Source organism: Alosa pseudoharengus, unplaced genomic scaffold (genome assembly GCF_046254945.1).
Source record: "Alosa pseudoharengus isolate Yale_2024_CS ecotype anadromous, Long Island Sound unplaced genomic scaffold, YU_APseudo_1.1 YU_APseudo_1.1_scf_1, whole genome shotgun sequence".
Classification (NCBI taxonomy): Eukaryota; Metazoa; Chordata; class Actinopteri; order Clupeiformes; family Clupeidae; genus Alosa; species Alosa pseudoharengus.
The window spans coordinates 55,054,022-55,074,432 of NW_027468564.1; the positions used below are offsets into that span (position 1 = coordinate 55,054,022).

Here is a 20,411-nt window from a genome sequence, read left to right on the forward strand (position 1 = left end):
CATTTAAAGGCCTTTGCAGGTGTTTTAAGTTAATTAGCTGATTAGAGTGTGGCATTAGGTGTCTTCAATATTGAACCTTTTCACAATATTCTAATTTTCTGAGATACTGAATTTGGGGTTTGATTAGTTGTCAGTTATAACCATCAAAATTAAAAGAAATAAACACTTGAAATATATCAGTCTGTGTGAAATGTATACATTATACAAGTTTCACTTTTTGAATGGAATTACTGAAATGAATCAACTTGTTCATGATATTCTAATTATATGACCAGCACCTGTATATGTGGGAGCACTCCATATTGACCCCATATTTGTAACTACTTTAATTTTTGAAAAATCATTAGGTATGTCATTTTTTTTTCTCGTAAAGTATCAAAATGTCATGTGGTGCGACTGTCCCACCATGACTGCTGTTTGGGAAACTTCTTTAAAATTACACTATATCTATTTCAATTTGTTTTCTGCTCAATCTAGCATTTTTTTTTTCAAAAGTGTTTTGTAGCTCTGTAGAAAATTACACAGCTGTAATTTTATGTCCATCCTATTAAACAAACATTATCCAACAGTGTCAACTTTATCAAATATCATGTCGTGCGACCATCAAGAAACTGCCATTTTGAGACTTTTATTTTTAAATGAATTCAAAGATCTTAAGTTGCATCATTATTCACGGATCACTCCTTTGCATAAGTCAAATTATCTCAATATAGTATATCATCATGCAACAGAAAAGTTTTACATGTCTCCTACTTGTGACATAACATTTTATCCATAATGATTGGCACGTGGACCCCTATATAATATTTGGCATATATACATAGGCAATTGGGATTACTGGTCTGTGTTTGATTTCAGAGACATTAACAGCCTGTTAGTGTCTATTTCTGAACCTGTTTATTGGTACAGGCTTGTCTGGACCGTCCGTATAGTTTCAGGAAGAGAGGTCAACTCTGGACAACCGCTGTTGATAGAATTATCACCCCAACATCTGAGACCATTAAAGCTGGGTTAGCTGCCAAAGGCAGTCAAACAGAAGCGCCAAGGCCTTGCAATCAGGTGATTGTAGATGAATATTGCCTGGTGCCTGCTCTTAGGTGTAACACTTTTGTGACACAGACAAGCTTATCAACATGTTTGGTTAAAATAGAGCTATTCAAAAACTAAACGGAATTGAATAATAATGCTGCATTCTTAGAATTCAAACTAAATATTTAACAGTGAGACGTATCCCATTTTACAGGATCATATTTTTAGGTGTAGTATGGCTTGTTCCAAGTTTTTTAACACTGGCAACTGAACATAATCTGAAATCAACTCCAACATCCAAAGGTACCAACTAAGGAAAATTGTGTAATCATGAACCTCCTGGGTTATTTAGAAAAAGTGATTATGCATACCTCCCATGGTCAGCTTTGTTTTTGTCTTAGGAGTATAGGTTGTCATAGGTAAGGCATCAGCAGCCGCTGCAGTGGATTTCTATAGTTAGCGATTCACAAGGATTAGAGACAAAAGGGGCACAATGCCAGGCTCGTTCAAATGTCATGCTTCCAAATCCTTGGATGTAAACTGTCATTATCACCAATGATGAGACCCCCACCTGTTTTGTTTTGTAACACATGATATGTTTGTATGCTCAGTTATGAGGTCATGTGACAAAAGTCGGGTGAATACTGGCATCTGTGGAGCATGACTGGTAAACTCCCAACAGTATTGTGAAGAGTGTTTGTTATCTCTTTGTCCCAGTTCCCCCAGAGAAAACTTTTCCCTGGTCGTGTCGTCCACATCTGCAACCTTCCTGAGGGCAGCTGCACAGAGAACGATGTCATCAACCTGGGCCTACCGTTTGGCAAAGTCACCAATTACATTCTCATGCGTTCCACACATCAGGTATGTAGCATAATTTAACGGTTGATATATTAAGTCTATTTTGGAAGGAATAAATATTGCATGTCTGCCACTCTGATTAATTTGATATTCCCCTACAATTACGAGTCTGTAGTCTGCCATACTGATTAATGTGATATTCACATACATTTATGAGTCTGCAGTTATTGACATTATATAGCTAAAATCCAAAATGTGTCATGCGGTGTGTGTTACTCATTTGAAGCCTCATAGATGTCTTTTTGACAGATCACGCCTGTGAAAGGTAACACTCAGTGATGATTTTAGACGTTTTGTTAGGACCTTGTTGGTCTCATTTGTACCGCTTAACTGTAAACCGAAACCCTGGCTAGTCTGTGTAGTCTTGTAAAAGTGCTTTCTTGGCAGGCTTTCTTGGAAATGGCATATGTTGAGGCAGCACAAGCCATGGTTCAGTATTATCAGCTTCAACCAGCCACAATTAACAACCAGAAACTTCTGATTAGGATGTCAAAGCGGTACAAAGAATTACAACTCAAGGTAATTATATATAATATATATTATATATTACATTAAGGTCACTTGGGATTTAAATGTTTTATTTGGGGGCGGGGGGGTATGGTTTAATTGGTGTTTTAATTTTGTTATTTTCATCTCTCATGTAAAGAAACCAGGAAAGGATGTCGACTCCATTATTCATGATATTCACTCGCAGAGAGAAAGAGACGAAATGCAAGAACTTGACCGGTATGAGCTTTTTCTTAATTTTTTTACACTTGACAAGTTAACACTATTGACTCACATAAAATGTAGACATCAATGTTTAGTTTTAATTGTCATATGACATCCAAGGGTTATCCTTCACCTAAGCATTAAATAATCTCCAAGCAATGTTTAGTTTTAATTGTCATATGACATCCAAGGGTTATCCTTCACCTAAGCATTAAATAATCTCCAAGCAATGTTTAGTTTTAATTGTCATATGACATCCAAGGGTTATCCTTCACCTAAGCATTAAATAATCTCCAAGCAACTGGCCCAAGGGAACATGAAACGGCATTGGGGCAACTTCCCAAATATTGGTATTAAATGACTGAAGCCCAACCCTATCCTGTATTACTGACCCTGGGCATCTCCTCAGGTACCTACCAGAGCGACCAAGGTCCCGTAGCCCACATCGAGGCTCCTTAAGCCCACACTCTCACAGCCCAAGCTTCACGTCATGCAGCTCCACACACAGTCCACAGGGGGGGCCCTGCCGGCCCGAATGGAACAACGGCATGGGTCCCCGCCGGCCTTCCTGGGACTGGACACCTCATACCCGTCGGGAAGATGATCGGGAAAGGGACGAGGGACTCTGGAGGAACGGTGAAGATGACCGGCCCAACGGAAGAGTGCCTGATCGCAGGAAATCGTACCTGAAAGCTGGGGACCGTATCAGCCCCAGGACTATGGACGAGCGGGGTGGCAGAGACTGGTACTGCAGAGGCAGCCCTCAGGGTCCTACGTTCCCATCCTACAGAGACATGGACGACTTCTACAAGAAGGAGCACCTTTATAAATCAGATAAGCCCTCCAGGCCACCTTATCCGCGACATGAACTGAAGGCGAAGAGGAGAGAGGCATCAGACTATCATAGGCCCAGCAGGCATTCAGAGTCCGACATGTCTGAGGAGCCCATCCCACCTAGAAGTCCAGAGGACAGAAAGCAAGGCTCGCCAGGGAGGGGAAGAAGCAAGAAACAGACTAGAAGACAAACAGCAGAGAAGGTCGAGAAAGATCCAAACAATAATGTACGTCACAGCACACTTAAGCATTTGTTTTCATAAATATGTCTTTAAGAATCATACATGCTGACTTTACGCTCTTACAGGGACAGCACCAAAGAGAAGAATCATCATCAAAGGAAAGGTCAGTTTCCCCCCACAGTGTGAAGAAGAATACAGATGTGACAGAGGCTGACCAGAACAAAGAGAGTGGGGTAAGGACAGCTTCTAACTCTGTAATCTACAGATAACATGGTCTCTTAAATAAACTGAAAAACATCTTGAAATGATTTAAATGACTACACCTTTCAGCGCAATTACAGTATTCAGCTCTGATCTTACAAATGTTTTCATTCACTTCTTCTGAATGTATGTAACATTATTTGCCCCCAGCCTGAAGAGTGGGAGAGTGAAGATGACACAGAGGGAGAGTGCTGGTACCCAAAGAACATGGAGGAGCTTGTGACAGTGGACGAGGTCGGAGAAGAGGAGGACTCTATAATTGAGCCGGATATACCGGAGCTTCAGGAAGAGTCTCTCAGAGAGGAGACTTCACCTGCAGGCCAGACAGAGGTCAAACCAGATGCCAACCCCACGACATCCTCTGATGTGGGGGTGCCACAGAAAAAGGACAGCCACCATGTCTCTCCTCCACGGGAAAACTCGGAGGAGGCCTCAGCGACCGATTCTTCTAAAGAGACCCAAGAGGACAAAAATACATTAGAGCCTGCTCAGGGCTCAGACCTCAACCATTTCCCCACCCAGGAGTTTAAGGCTGCTTTGGAGGAGACGTGTTCCGTGTCAGACATGAGTGGTGCTGATGCTCCTGTATTAGTGCCAGACTGCCTTTCAAATCACCATGGTGATTGTGATGGTGACAAGCCCACAGAGACAAACAGGGAAAATGACATTGAGAAGTCAGGGCATGTGACGGAGAATGAACACAAGGAGACTCTGATAAAGGAGGACGGCCAGTGTCAGAAGAAAGGTAGTCTATTACTTATTTAGTTTAGCTTGTGTTAAATTGTTCACAACCAAGCAACAGAGTGGATCGGTAGTGATAGGCTAATACTAGAAAAGTTATGAAGGACATTGTTTCCTATTCACAACTGTACGTGTCACAAGTGTTTTTGAATAAGTTTGAACAAGGGTACTGTTTTTGAATTTCATTTTATAGACCTCATACATGGTCATTCACCACTTCGGATAGACGCCGTGGCCCCTTCGCCATCCCGGGAACAAGATAAAGTGATCAATGAGCACAGTATACCACTGGGTAAGAGCATTACTGGCACCTCATTTTTTCCACCTGGTAATAATAAGTTTAATAGGTTGTCCTCATGTCCTCTATTATACCTCTCTTTCAGCTGAAGGTAACCCTCGTGTTTGAAAATTTAGGGTGTCTTTTCACATTTCATATTTGATAATAAGGATCAATTAGGAGGAAAACATGTTTTTAATGATGATATTTTACCACACCAGTGCCACTTTGTTATTGTTCAAGGCCAGTGATAATGTGACAATATATTTGAATAAAGTGAATTATAGGATATTTGTGTTTAATAATTCCCTTTTTAGTGCAAAATAATACAGAAACAATTGGTATGTGTCGTGTTTAATTAATTTAACTATGCCTTGTGTTGATATGTTATTTTCTTTAGGTGTGGAGTTTATTGTGCCTAGAACAGCCTTCTACTGTAAACTGTGTGGCCTCTTCTACAGCAATGAGGTGGTGGCTAAAACAACTCACTGCAGAAGCACAGTTCATTACAGGAATCTCCAGGTCAGTTCAATGTATATTTATACTCGGAGTATGTGCATTGTTTACAAGAGCCTTGTCATACATAATTCATGTTGAATGTTTGTTGTATTACAAATGAGAATTTACTGGATTTATAAGCAGATGGCTGGTGAAATCTATTCTTTTGTGTTTAATAGCGTTCGTATTTGTCGCAGTGTGTTTTAACCTCCACCCTAAATTAAACATTCTTGTAGACAAATAATGTGCCCTATATATCACATATCCACAGATAAAGGATGTTAAAGGAAGGTACAGACATTGTTGTTAATGAATTTAAACAGCGCCAGTATAGAATTGTTTTGCTTTAGCGGCTGATATCACACATGTTTGTTTATGCTACTAAAAAGCACAAGCTCATTGCCTAACGCCAATATATAGTCTACAATTTCAAGAATCTCAACAAGCACTACATACTGTACATGGTGCTTATTTTTTCGAGGAGAAATTTCTCTCATCAACACTAAATTAATTCATTACAATCACAGCAGTATGTTTGGACAGATATAGAACATTCACTGGGCACGGTGACAAGAAAACTTACTGGTCATGTTAAGTAATAAAAGTCCAAAATACCCGATGAGTTATGTTCACATATGTTGGCCTATGCCAAGCCATAAGAGCAAGGCAGAGGAGATTGAGAACTCAGTTGGATGGCCTTTAAACTAAATGGCTGATCTAACAGCCTTTGGCTTCGGTTCATCACCACTTCCCCGACTGGGATGATCATGAGCGGGTCATTAGAAGAGAGGATTGTGCGTCAGGTTGTGTGCAGATACTGAAGGTGTCAGGGGTTAATGGCTACTGGGGGGTTGGATGGTATTTTTAATTGCAGAATGTGCTACGTATCTGGTCCGGGGGGACCAAAGGGCTTTGGATGAAAAGGGCGATGACTTTTAATGAGTTGTTAGGGCGAACATGAGATGGTTATGTGGGTGCCACCACACATTTCCAGAGATTAAATAAAGAGATTTGGGGAGACAAACTGACATAATTTGGGGTAGGGGTGAAAACAGAAACTAAAAAAACATCATCTTGTTGAATGTATTTTATGTTTTTTTATCCTGATACTTTTCTTTTAAATATTTTTTTTTTTTAAATTGGCAGTAGTCAGGTGTTTGGTATGCTCATGTAACACAGAGAAAGTATGCAGTTCAGGGTGATGTTGTTGCTCTTTCGGCTTTGGGAGTATTATTGAGCGAGTCATTGGGACAAACATGTGCTGCCACCTTACGGAGACCCCCCCCTTCTAAGGCTGGATTGGGTTTCTCATTAGCGTTCGTCTCACAACAGCAAGGCAACGACTCTGCACCAAGAACCACAAGAGAGAGGGCGCAGCTGAGATCCACCGGGAGCAGTGGATACTTTTGACGTTTGACAGATCGCATTCCCAGGGGGGTGGAGGGGAGAGGGCCGTTCGACAAAAAAAGTAGGCAAATTCCAAAAACAGCTGTGCTGTCCGTCAAACTCGGTAGGAGGAGCTGTGGGCGACAGAGGAGCAGTAGCTGGTGGAACAGCACGTTCCTTAGTTAGTGTGCTGCCTCTCCTGGCTGCAACCTATAACATGAGGGAGACCAGGGCTGCGTGCTACTTCCCAATGTACAAGAGCCTACAGAATTCCACTTTCACTCACTTCGTCTCTCTCGTTGTACCTTCTTTTTAAACGTACAATGCATTATATGCCTCGAACATGTCAGGAAAAGAATGGGACACACTGCAGTGGCTAAAAACCTACATTTTACGCTGTTTTGCACACCAATTCAGTTTACAAATCCTTATATCTACTTTTGAGTTTTATAACAGGTGTACAACATCTAAAATCAATTGACTGGGAATTATATGCATGTCCTGTTTTTTTACCCCCTCCCCAACAGAAATACCTGTCTCAGCTGGCAGAAGGAAGCCTATTCATTGGCCAAATGGACCCATGTGGCTCAGAGTGATGGGTGGGAAGTGGCAAGTAATGGATGATGATGACTGTATGCATTCAGCCGCAGACTGAATATCAAGACAAGAACATGTGACGAGACAGAGAGGACGGGAAGATCAATAGTGTTGAAAAATGATACGGGAGAGAGAGTGAGAGAGAAAGAAAGAACGAGAGAAGGAAAGCACAAGAGGGTTATGATGGGGCCTCCAACATCTCACTAGGGAGGAGACGACTCAGGTGGAGCGAAAGGGCAAGCCCTCGACATGATGAATAACACCCAGAGTTCGTCACACGAAACTAAATTACTGTAGTGTTGCAGTGACTCACACAATAACATCATTTTGAGTAAAACATTTTCAAGACCGTAGTAACAGAGAGAGGAGTCTATAAAGACCTCTTGTTGCCTTATACCTCGCAATGGGTATTTTTTTCTCAAGGGCCATTAATGCACTGGAATAAGAAATATATTTTTATTTCTATTAAGATATTATATTGTGTATCTACATATAGTTATGTAATTACACAGACATATAGTGCCTTGCTAAATGCCTGAAATGACCTAAATTAGTTTAGTACATCCAAAACACCAAGGCCTTTAATTGTTGAGTCAACTTTGAAGACGGTGTCTCCTCACTGCAGTAAAAACAAAAAAGGCACAGAAGTATCCTCAGGTAGTTCCCTAATTTTGTTAAATACTTGTGAATACATTTTGATGCAAATATTTCTTCAAATGCTTTGTACTTTTTGTGGATTGTATAGACTGTCATTTCGTATTTTGTCCTGTTTTATGGGGTGAGATTTATTTTCTTGCTGACTGTTACCAAAATTGGCTGTTCAAGTAATTCCCTTCATCTGTGCTCTCCTGCCTCACAAGATAAAAAGTAGTGCAATGGAGCCATCAAAATAGACTAAAATACAAATGCATTGTCTCCATGGACAGTGCTTTAACTGTAGAGATACTTGAATTGAACCATGCATTTTCTTTAAAAAAGATGACAAAAAATAGTAATTTACAAACAAAAATGTGCAACAAAAATAATTTATTTTTGGTGGTTGTTAGTGTATGTTATAGGTGTGACAAGACTTCTGTTTGTTTTATTGGTCATTTTGCTATTTCATATTTGGAAGCAGTGAATAAACTTCTTTGGAACAGCCCACATTATCTGCTTGTCTTACTCTTAAAGCAAACTAAAGCTTCAGAAGTAAAAAGAATGCACATACTGTTAAGGAGCATGTACACTCTTCAGGCACTTCTAGCATGTAGTACTAGTGCCCCCTGGTGTTTAAACTGAGTAGCCTGAATATCACTGAGCACCATGCATTAAGTAGTAAGTACTGTAAGTAAGTAGTAAGTATATATACTCTTTTGATTTGGTCTCTGCATTTATCCCAATCCGTGAATTACACACGCAGCACACAGTGAACCATCACACAGAAACGTGCACAACAGAGACTGTATGCCATATGCAAACTAAGATCACTGTATGTTGCCCCCCCCCCATCTCCTTCTGCTACTCTACAAAAGCATCATCCAACCACTTCTACTATATTGCTCCCCCCTGTTTCTTCACCATACTAAATGTCACCAGCAAGAACAAACTCATTAAAATCTCACACTTAGCATCCAAGATAATACAGCTCCCCACCCCCAGCCTCACTGATGCAAATGACACAGCCACCACACGCCTTGCACGCACCATAAGAAAGGTTTTGTACCCTCAGCAATCACTGCACTTAAACTCCTGTGACAATCATCCATCCCCCCTATTCTTTTGTGTTTGTGTTGTCTGTACTGTCCACCTTTTTGCTTATTTGGTGTAGAGGAGGGAGGGAAACTTGGGAGAGGGGGGTATGGGGTGTGTTATATGTTATGTGTTATATGTCAGGGGGTGTGTTATGTTATATGTTATATGTTATATGTATGAGGCTGAGAATATCCTGCATGGAATATAATAAGAATGATATGTGTGAAAAAGAATATCCTTATAGGACAATAAAGACTCTATACTATGTGAACACACAGTGAGGTTAGGCACACACTAATCCCGACGCAGTGAGCTGCCTGCTACAGCGGCGCTCGGGGAGCAGTGAGGGGTTAGGTGCCTTGCTCAAGGGCACTTCAGCTGTGCCTACTGGTCGGGGTTCAAACCGGCAACCGCTAACCAGTAGGACACGGCCTGCCCCCTCAGTGCTCTGCAGAAAACATATGTTCAACAGAGTAGGTTATTTAATATACTCTCCCAGTTGTATTGCACTTTGAACCTGATCGTTTTTTTTAAATTCCATTTTTGTAGTGGGTTCATTGGCTTGAAAACAGCCTCTTAAATTTGATTATTTTCTGGTTTACTTCCTTCTTTATGACGGTAATCTGAATAGTTTTGGTGTGTGAACAAAACTCCACATTTGAGGAAGTCATCTTAGGCTTGGGAAACACTAAATAGCATTTTTATTTTACTATTTCTGGTCATTTTATTGACCAAATAATGATTAATTGAGAAAATAATTGTCAGATTAATCAACTATGGAAATAATCTTTAGTTGCATACCTAGTAGGAGACTTCATAAATATTTACTCGGTTCAATTTAACACAGAACAGTTCAATGGACCATTCAGTCTCTCTGGAAAAGCATCACAAGATCTTCACAACCTATAAACATACACCATTAACCCTACAGACACTGACTTACCCTAACACTGAAACACCCTAGACATTGTGGGAAATCTGCTCTTCCTGCTCTTTCTGAAATTCAACAAGGATGTCCACTTTCTGCACTGTAATACAAAGATGAGGATTAACTTGTGGTTTATAGTCATATATATTTACATATTTATTTTATTAAACCAGCGGAAAAATAACCCCGGGCTCTTGCAACTTGTTACATATTTTTCTCATTTCTTTCCACTGTGACAATTACAACATGTCTCAAAAACATTCACACAAATGCACTTTCGCAAAGACAAGTGATTCTATTTTATTCGGAAATATTTACAAATAATTCCACCGTGTGATTGAGCCTCGCCATTAGCCAATGAAGGGCTGGGACTGGAGGGGGTAATCATGGGACTGATGAAGGCACAAAAGTATGTTTCTCTCCCTACTGGCACACGCTTCTGTATGTTCCCTTCTCTTATTATAGAGCACGAGCAAGATGAAGTCCACTGCCAGTTTAAAGTAGTGGTTCTGAAATCGTCAAGTAAACGGCATAATGAGACCTGCGTGGTGAACAGGGGTGATGTGTATCAGCATCTGTTCTCTGGAAGTTACACTTGTGAGCCAGTGGTTTGTTTCTGAGGCGTAAGGTCAAGCTGGAGATAAATTCAGTCAGTCAGATATTCATTCAGAATTTTGATGGTTCATTTGTACACTTCATCTACAATCAATAAAAAAAGTCTGATCAAAAATAGCTGTTTGAAAATATCGCTTTAGTAATCATTTTACTTTGAGGCATCCATATTCCACCATATTTTGGTGAGTTTCTCTCAACGTTGAAAACAAACATCTCACATAACTGTTGCTGCCCTTCAGCTGCTCTGCCTGTTCGCTCAGAACAAGATTTCAAGTATGATCTTCAAAATCCCAATGAGGATGGTCCAGAAGATGGACTCTTCCTCCTCCTCAAAGTCCTCCTCTCCCCCTCCCTGAGGATACCTGGGCTGGGTATGGGACCCCTCTTCTGAGGGGTACGCATCCCTCTTGAAAGGGTCCTCGGACAGGGCAGTCTGGTCGTAGAACACCTTCATTTCAAACTCGCTTTCCTTGTGAGACGGGTGGCCATAGATACCGATACCCACCGGCCGGGTGAACTCCCCGGGCACCACCACCACGTCATGCCCGCACGTAACCGACTGCAGCTTGTAGGTGTCGAAGCTGGGCCGAAGCGTCTTGTCAGACACATAGAGGTCGGCGTCACCCTTAAGGCTGCGCATGTGCAGGATGATGCGCCCATCGTGGTTTAGACGCAGGTAGCTGTAGTTGCCCGCACCGATGTGGCCCTGCACCACGTGGAGCAAGACCCACTCCTTCGGCACGGCAAAGGCTGACGAGGAGTCATCATCGTCAAAGTGCAGGAAGCCTTGGGCCTGGGACAAGAGAAGCACCAGCGGTACCAGGACGCTCCAGCGACAAGGTACCATTCCGTCACGAGCAATCACAACCTGGGAGACACTGTGCCTCTACCATCCAAGGATAACCTTGGATGGTAGGCATAAAGGACAGACAAGAATTATTATTTGCCACAAAAGGATATTCAGTGAGGGGGCCATGACTGCATCAGCATATTAAATCCAGTGAGATGTGTGGACTACCACTCACTTTATCTCTACCCATATATCTATACACATAGTAAAATGACACCTCTTGGGAGGCATCATGATGACTGATGACATAAACTTGCTAAATATACCTCAGTGGCTTTTGCACAGGGCTTTTTACTGGGACAGAGGCATCCGCCACTTGCAGTCAAGCAAAGTAGCCTTGCCTAACATGTAACATGTAAAATGTATAATGTTAAATGTAATTTTATGTTATTTTTGTGACACATTACCAATACCCTGTCACCAAATATCAATATTTTACAAAATTCTTCACATTCTAAATGAACTCATCCGCCAATTTATCATACCCAAGTCACTAATTCACGCATGAACATACAGTAAGCATAAACACTGAAATGTGTCTAGAAACACTGAAATATGGATTTTAAAAAGACATGTTTTTGTTATGTTTTGAGAGACATATCTTTTGTTCTTTAAAAAATCCTTTGTAAAATGCAATGTATATAAGTTACATCACTCCAACTTTTTGCCTTTTTCTTCTGCTTCACTAACGTTAAACAGATGTGTGATGTACTGTAGATTCCACTTTTGCAATGTATGGAGTAGTTTGTGGGTTTCCTAATTTCACAATCAACTGAACACGTGTAAGGGGAAAAACTAAGCTGATATTCCTAGCAAAAATACAATTTTATTATCATTTACTATGACATATCGCTAGTCATCATCTAACTTCTAGCTTGATAATATCACACTAGAGTGACTTGACTAAACCTGCTAGACAGCTGACAATTTTGTCACAATTTCGTACGGACGACCAAACAGCTCTGTGTTGCACTTTTGTCTCACATTAGCGAGGGTTAGTGCATTCAATAGCAAAGACACTTGTACTAAACCATCGTCACTGCTTCATCTGTCACCCGAACAGGTGGCCAATTGACAAACTGACATTTGACAAACTGTTAGCTTAGCAGCAACAACATGAGTCAAGTTAACTGGGCTCGCTAGCATCCTGAGGCAAAACAGGTTAGCACCTTGGACCATTATCTCACACGAAGTTTAACTTAGCTATTGAAAGATATGGACGAGTATTTAAACAATTGACAGAAATACAGTCTCGTTATGTTTAAATGATCTTTTTTAGATTTCAACTCACCTGACCATAACGTCTGAAGAGGCAAGAATAACTATTTGTTATTTTAGAGGCGACAGCATTTCTCTCACTTGGTGTTACCGCTCCTTCTGCAGTTGCCACTTGCTTATCATAGTGCCATAGCGCCCCCAGCAGAACAGGTGGACAAATTGCACAACAAATCTCGACTTTTTCATTACAAAAAATGTAGGAACCTTTTGTCACGTTTTACACTTTTTGTTTTGCATTTTAAAACTGGAATACTGATTGTACAGTATTAGTATGAGGCCTATGCCTACTTTCTTTTCAGTGTACCTTCGTTGTTGTGGGTCTTGAATTTGACTTAAATCCAAGATGTCCACTGTCATAGTTGTTTTGCGTCATAACACTCCTCACAGACATAGCAGAAGTAAATGGATTTTTAAGCATCTGCCATTTCAGTAAAAAAACATAATATCTACTTGTATAGCTTTGGGAGATTAATTTAGATATTATGCATTCAATTTTGCATCCAATGAAATTCCATGGTAAGGGTTCACATTATTCTTGAAAGGCAAAATCTGTAGATCTCCAACAGCCAGTGGCACTACTCCGGATGGGCAACTCCCCATATTGTGCACCACTCCAAGTACTGCTGGAAATGGGCTTGTTGTGGTTTAGAAGGTTAATTGAAGTTCCGCTTCCAAATGAGTCATTAAGCCGCAAACAGCTACTCATTCACCCTCAGTATGTGCTCCACTGAAACAAGGACGCAGGATAACATCTAAATGAACAAGTGGGAGTTTACCACACAGATGTCTTATGATTAATGCTTGACATTTGTTACTCATACAGCTATGCAAGATCAGACAGACCAATTAACACTGTCCCTGGCTCTTCTAAGCACAACATTGCTTTATGATAAATGTGTGACATTAGTTATTCATAACCTTATGCAAGATCAGATGGACCCATCCACTCTGTCTTCGACTCTCATAGGTACAAACATGCCTTGAATAGTTTATGAATAGACCAATAAACTATTCTTGGGTTTCAAGTCTGTATGTAAGAAATTCATGTTTAACTGAACCTCACCACATAGTTGGTAGTGACTTTGTTCTGATTGAGGGACCAAGGGTGTCTGTTAGTGCTGTAGTGTGTCTAAATCAGAGCCAGGGGGCAGTGTGCTGCATTGTTGAACAGTAATCAGCCCAAAGAAACATTTCTCACATGGCTTTGTTGTATCAGCATATTTTTTTTTTATCATATATCCGCTTGGACAACAGTCAGTGCCAGTTTTATCCATGCTGAATCAGACTCTATGACACGAACAAATGATGTTTGAATAGTTTTGATATTCAAATCAGATCGACAGCTCCTCGACTTTCTGGTCGCTACCACAAAGCATAGAACATCATCAGCAGAGCTTCTGAATAAGAGCATACATGTGAAAACAAAAACGAAAACAAAAAAATCCTTTTTTTTTTTTTTACCTTACAGTGTTACATCCCTTTGGGCTATTTCAACAGTACCCCAGTCTCCATCTTCAGATCAAATAAACAACATTTTCCCCCCCGATAACCTACATCATATAATGTATTTATCTACAGATGTATTATATTGTTAAGTATTGTATGAACGTTTGATACAGCATTTTATTTGTACTAAATGAATCTCACCATCAATGCTGAACGGTGAATTGCTCATTGTGAATAATCATAGAAAACAATTGAACCAGATTAGCAACTGTTAACTTATATATTTAAAAAACTTGATTTCAGGCATGCACTTTCACACCTCACACATAAAATCAACAGTACTAATTTAACATCATTTTTTAATCATTTTTTTCTTTTTTACTTTTAATGAACACCAACTGCATTTCTTTTTTAACAAAAGCACAACAAATGTTTCTGGGAAAGACTGTCAATTGATTGAATGATCACCTTTAAGGTTCAAAGCCACATCAAATAGTAAATTCTATAGACAGATATATCTGTTCGACAAGGCTATGTGGAATCCCATGACACTTAAACACTTGGTGGAGATAGGCTACAATTAACCACTTTGAATAGTTATTGCAAACTTTTCTTTTTCCTCAAAACCAATTTTAAGGCCTTAAAAGTACAAGGTGTAAATAATCACTTCACTTCAATATTTCAAAATGGGCCAAAATATCACTAGATTCTCAAGTAAATTAATCCTACAGGCCCACAATTTCCCTATTTGTACTCCCATACAATTTACACAAGATTAATCACTGAATATATACTTTATAAAAAGTTTTTCTTCAAAAAGCTTTCTTTCTGTTTACTGTGTCAGACATATATAGATGCTTGGATATGTAGTTTGCTTTGTTTGCTTTTGCCTTTTCTTTATCCTTTCTCATTCCTTTCAACCATTCTTTAGTCCCCAGATGGACTGTAGCAACAGGTTGTGTGTGGTGAGTGTAGTGGGACAAGTGGTAATGTTTGTTTTTCTCTCAGGGAGTAAAAGTATACAAGAAACCATATATGAACCAGGTACATCTCTTGTCAAGATCATTCATAGAGGTGAGTGAAGGGGGAGTGGGGTGAGGGTGGGAGGGGGGAGGGGTGACAAGACTCGCGTCATACAATAACATACAGTACCATGCTAGCTCTGATCGGTTGCTGCTAACCGTTATTAGCGATGGAGATCAGTGTCGTTGCCGTTAAGTCCACAATACCATCGGACGCCAAACCATCTGGCCCCATTCTGCCCGCACGCTTTTCACCTTTGTGTCGTTTCCCACGTCTCCATCCTGTGTGAAGATATGCTTTACAAAACGCAACTTGTATCGGGAATAGTGAGGAAAATGCAGGAAGTAACTCTGTCTGTGCAGAAAACAAACATTGAACAATAAAAACATAAAAACATCTAACCTTGGAGAAGTGCTGTCTCTCTCTCTTTTTTTTTTTTTTTAAGGATGGACTGAAGGTACAAATAGACAAAAAAAGCAATTCACATTTGTTGTACAACTGTGTGCAAGTATATAGAAATTGCATGAAAGACAAAGCCTCTATAATGCATGTGTGCAGTGTGTGCGCGTGTGCTGTGCATGTGCAGTGTGTGTGTGTGTGTGTGTGTGTGTGTGTGTGTGTGTGTGTGTGTGTGGTGATATTCTTAATCAGCTGGAGAATCCAACAATTCCTTTTCAATCTCAGAAGGGCAGAATGCGGCTCACTACATTCCTCGTCAAGACTAGAGCGAATTTGGTAGGTTTTGAAGTTTATCTTGAAACACTAAAATGGAAATGGTTGCACAATTATCAATATTGATTGTGATCTTCAAGACTTGTTTTTTTTTTTTTTTTAATTCTTCTTTTCATCTTCTTCTTGTTGTCTGCCGCTTGGTTGATTTTACAAAAAAGAAGCCCAGTTTCTTGTTTGTATAGTTTGCTGGGCCTCCAGTGTTAGTGGATGGGCTGGCGGAGAGAGGCAGCAATCACTGCTGGGAGGTCTGAAGTGGGAGGAGCAGGATGGAGGATGGGGTCAGGGGTCAGACGGGCGGGGCCTTGCGCTGCAGAAAGTACTGGTGGATGTCCTCGGCGTCACGCTTGAGCCACGCAGCGTTCAGGAGAATGTTCTCGCAGCACTGCTGTACCGTGCGCTCTGCTGCCGGCGCGTGGTGGCTCTCAAAGAAGCTCTGGAACAAACGCACAAGGTGTCGTCATGTCATGCCCATCATGCATTCATTCATTCATTCATTCAATCAATCATTTAAGCATTCATTCATTCATTAAATCATTCATTTATTCATTTGTTGTGTTATCTCAGAAATGTTAATATTCAACCTGGGGACTGAATTGAAGTCTATAGCAGAGAGAAAGATATTGATACCATAAACACATATATACACATACTGAAATATACTGCTTGTTAATCTGGACAGTTTTAGTGTTGCTTTAAAACCAGTTGCAACAAGTAAGAAACATGCACACAAAGCATGATCAATATATTTACACGTTTATTCCATTATTCCCTTGTTTTGGTGATTTAATAGATTTATTTGTGAGTTTGTTCACTCTTTCCGTAATTTATCAAAAATAGCATCCGTTTTGTACGCAATAAATACATGTCACTTAAAAAACATTACTTAAAACCCCTAAGTAGTGACTGAGGGCAGTTTGACACAGACCCATTTTTAGCTTGCATTAAGCCATTAGCCCAAAACTGTGCAGCAGAGTCGGAGTAGATTAATGGACAAGCAGCACTCACCTTCACCTCTGCAGCCATTTTGTCCACCGCAAATCCATCCACAGTGAGCTAGGAGAAAACACGCAGACATTTATTACAAATCCATCCACAGTGAGCTAGGAGAGAACACACAGACATTTATGATGGCACAGGCGCTCTTGATCTGTTGTTTTGAAGGGACTCGCATGTGCCATAAACTTTTTCATTTCCACTAATCACTCTATCTGTTAGGAATGACATTCAAAATAGAGCTGGCTCGGAGTAAACAGGATGCTGACTAACACGCTGACACGCAGCATGTCCAGGTCAATTAAACATGATTACCCCTTCTAGGGCATAGGTCAGTCCAATATAAGAATCCTCCTATTAAATACTCGTCTCACAAAGAAAGGTAGCGCGTATACGACGAAAGGTCTACTTATCTGCAAAGTAACAAAGTGGCCTAATTTATCCAGCAGACAGCAGCCAGAAATAAAAGAGCTTTAGTCATTTCCATATTGTAGATAAAGGCACCGAACTGACACTCTGCTGTCTGACTATCTTGCTGGCTCTTGTGGCATGAAAAAGAGCAGATTGTCGTATCATAATTGTCATTTCTGAAAGAAGCAGGCCTTTGAAACTCACACTCCAGACACATGCTTATGTTCCCATGAGCAGGCTCGGCCAGTGCACATTTCTGTTTCACATGAGAATCAGGCCAGTTAAACAGCTCAATTCTGACTCACATAGTAATACAATTACGATAATCCAAACGCACAGAATTGTGCAGCGCTCAACATGAACGCGTCATGAGGGTGGTTATGACTGACTCATTACAGCAGATGCACAGCTTTGCAACAGATCTGACAAAGAAATATGGAAAAATGCTACCGTCACTGACTTACTGACAAATTGAGCCAACCCAAAAAGTGAATGTGAAAGAGCATGTGCAAAAGTTTGTGTGTGCACTCTCATGTATGGCTGAGCATGTGTGTGTGTGTGCGTACAACATCCATGTACACTTAAATGATTGTGGCTGGCCATGTGCTTGTCTGTGCACTAGGGTTGGGTATTGTTTGGGTTTTATCCGATACCGTTGCTAAATCAATACTTTTAAAACGGTGCCGGTGCCGAAACGGTGCCTGAACCGGTACTTTGTTTTTAAAATGTTTTAAATTAAAATGGTCTAAAGCATGAATTGCTTTTTATTTTTTATTGATGAGACCAATTTGAACATGAAATTATTCAATTTACTATCAATATCTCATTGCTCCTATGAATAATACATTTAAATGTTAAAACAGCTTACCATGCATGCACACACAATGGTGAGCTCTGCTTTTAAGTTTACCCAGTGTAGGCGGTTGGTCATAATGTATGTTAAAACCGCTTGCCATAAAACTGCCAGGTCATGGACAACGGCATTTGCAAACAAGCTAATCTAACAGGGACTCTATTTTCCAGTTAATTCAGTGTGTTCCCAAATGCTTCAAGAAATTTCTTGTCTTAACCCATAACACGCAGTAGTTTTGATCATGTTAGGCTACATGTCGGTGTTGAAGTGTTTAGATTCCCAGTGCTAGCCTAGTATTTTAACAGCAACTATGGCTATTCGCTAACACCAGTCAGCTGAGTTTAATTAGCGATAACGTACGGAGATGGTTTCGTAACCTCTTTGACAGCTCAGTGACATCAGGTATGTAACCTACATATGTTTTTGCCAGCTAACTTTTAACATGATCTTCATATTCATTGTGATGCTATATGGGCCTCATGCACATGAAAGATTAATATCATGCCATTATGTTGTTTAACACACCGTGAAATAAAGTTTTCACCTTACAACTTTGCTGATAACATTTCAAATAAATGCCAGTTAGCGCATTAGCGAGGATATTGTGTAGTTATACTGTTGATGTTGTTTCATAGCCTTTTGCTTGTGTGTAGTTAGGCCCACTGCTAGATTTTGACAGGAGCTCGCATGTCGCTTTAAAGTAAGCTACTTGGGCTCACTCAAGCTGTCAAACACTGTCCACTCGCCTATGTGGTGCACCCCTCTGGTTTATACATCCAGTGTTTATCATATGTTAGCTAACTGTATCTGGATGTGTTGCTATCAGAGCAAGACGTTAGAGATGGCGCATGACATGCAGTGATGCCTCGTATAAAATTTTTTTTTTTTAAAAAACGCTATTTAAGCACAGAAATGAGGCACCGAAATCCACGTTGTTATTCGATGCAGTTACTACCGTTTGTGTCGGCACCGGTGCCATATTAGAACCGTGTTTCGGTGCCCAACCCTACTGTGCACGTACAAGTAGTTATACGCATGTCTCTGCATGAGGGTGTCTGTGAACTGCAGACACACATACAGTATGGCAGTTGCGCCCGCTCACCTTGATGAGTCGTGATATGAGGAAGCCGCCCTGGTACCGGTTGTGAAGCTCCTCCCAGTTGTCCTTCACGAACTTCCACGCTGCTTTCCTGCCGTGCTTGCTGCTGCCCGCCACGCCCCCGATCACAGACACCGTGTCCTGAGGACGCACCTCCTCCTGCGCGGGTCACATGACATGCTTGAGGCTGCGCCCCTCCACAAACACACAACGATTACATACACACATGCCCCTCCCTGTCTACAGTGGCAGGAAAAATCTTAATCTTTATTTATAGTATTAATGTATACATGTGCAATATCACATATATGCTTGAACTATAACTGTATGTATACAGGGCCTGGAAGCCGATGTACACATAGCCCTTAGGATAGACTAGAGTTGCCATAGACACGTACACATAGCCCTTAGGATAGACTAGAGTTGCCATAGACACGTACACATAGCCCTAAGGATAGACTAGAGTTGCCATAGACACGTACACATAGCCCTTAGGATAGACTAGAGTTGCCATAGACACGTGCAGTCACATTTGATGGAGTAAGTAACCTGTGCTGTGTGTAACCAAGAGCTACCTGGCTAACCTCTCCATGGTAATGAGGAAGACCAGCGACGAAGGACTATTAAAGTGAAACTACTGGGACTGTCCACTGTCCAGTATGCACAAGTGAAGTAATGGGAGATAAAGGGGGATCATACCGAGAGGGCAAAGGTCAGGACCCTCTGGATGAGATCGGGAGCAGAGATGGCCCCCAGCACCCGCTCGATACGATTCTTCTCCTCCTGCATGTCCGCCTGCTTATGGAGCTGCAGGAGAGGGGGAGAGAGAGAGAGAGAGAGAGACATGAGTGAAGAGAGGGAGAGAGACAGAGGGAGAGACAGAGGGACAGAGAGGGAGACAGAGGGGGAGAGAGAGGTAGAATGAGAGCAATCCAGAGGCCAAGATATGGATGTATAGAGAGGGATATGATTGGGTGCAAAAGACACAGGGGAGTGGGGCGAATATACATATTGAATACAAAGAAGGGCAGAACTATTCTCTCCATAGCTTGACAACATGGAAGAAACAGCCTGGTGG

The 20,411-nt window shown here is 41.0% G+C and overlaps 3 protein-coding genes across 4 annotated transcripts in view; 1 reads left to right on the top strand and 2 right to left on the bottom strand.

Annotated features, from left to right (window-relative positions):
- rbm20 (RNA binding motif protein 20) overlaps positions 1-8,785 on the top strand; it is a 41,600-nt gene extending 32,815 nt beyond the window's left edge. Inside the window, exons 6-14 of the mRNA XM_076293352.1 lie at positions 1,747-1,890; positions 2,275-2,406; positions 2,534-2,613; positions 3,008-3,659; positions 3,740-3,847; positions 4,026-4,620; positions 4,810-4,908; positions 5,294-5,415; positions 7,305-8,785. Coding sequence (XP_076149467.1) covers positions 1,747-1,890; positions 2,275-2,406; positions 2,534-2,613; positions 3,008-3,659; positions 3,740-3,847; positions 4,026-4,620; positions 4,810-4,908; positions 5,294-5,415; positions 7,305-7,373 — 2,001 coding nt within the window. The 3' untranslated portion in view covers positions 7,374-8,785. The remainder of the gene's footprint in view (positions 1-1,746; positions 1,891-2,274; positions 2,407-2,533; positions 2,614-3,007; positions 3,660-3,739; positions 3,848-4,025; positions 4,621-4,809; positions 4,909-5,293; positions 5,416-7,304) is intronic.
- A 1,523-nt stretch (positions 8,786-10,308) lies between these two features.
- On the bottom strand, positions 10,309-12,879 carry cunh6orf120 (chromosome unknown C6orf120 homolog). The gene is made up of 2 exons (XM_076293362.1): positions 12,790-12,879; positions 10,309-11,552 (listed from the first exon to the last, which is right to left on the bottom strand). Exon 2 carries the CDS (start codon positions 11,493-11,495, stop codon positions 10,905-10,907), a length of 591 nt encoding a protein of 196 aa, XP_076149477.1. The 5' UTR covers positions 11,496-11,552; positions 12,790-12,879; the 3' UTR covers positions 10,309-10,904.
- Positions 12,880-14,079: 1,200 nt separating this feature from the next.
- npepps (aminopeptidase puromycin sensitive) overlaps positions 14,080-20,411 on the bottom strand; it is a 37,635-nt gene continuing 31,303 nt past the window's right edge. For both annotated transcript variants that reach the window (XM_076293383.1, XM_076293374.1), the window contains exons 20-23: positions 20,033-20,140; positions 19,337-19,492; positions 16,983-17,030; positions 14,080-16,410 (exon numbers count right to left, since the gene is read on the bottom strand). In XM_076293383.1, coding sequence (XP_076149498.1) covers positions 16,264-16,410; positions 16,983-17,030; positions 19,337-19,492; positions 20,033-20,140 — 459 coding nt within the window. In that variant the 3' untranslated portion in view covers positions 14,080-16,263. The remainder of the gene's footprint in view (positions 16,411-16,982; positions 17,031-19,336; positions 19,493-20,032; positions 20,141-20,411) is intronic.

What these genes read in the sequence shown, in the direction of transcription:
- cunh6orf120 (XM_076293362.1), bottom strand. Translation starts at nt 11,495, where the DNA reads ATGGTACCTTGTCGCTGGAGCGTCCTGGTACCGCTGGTGCTTCTCTTG.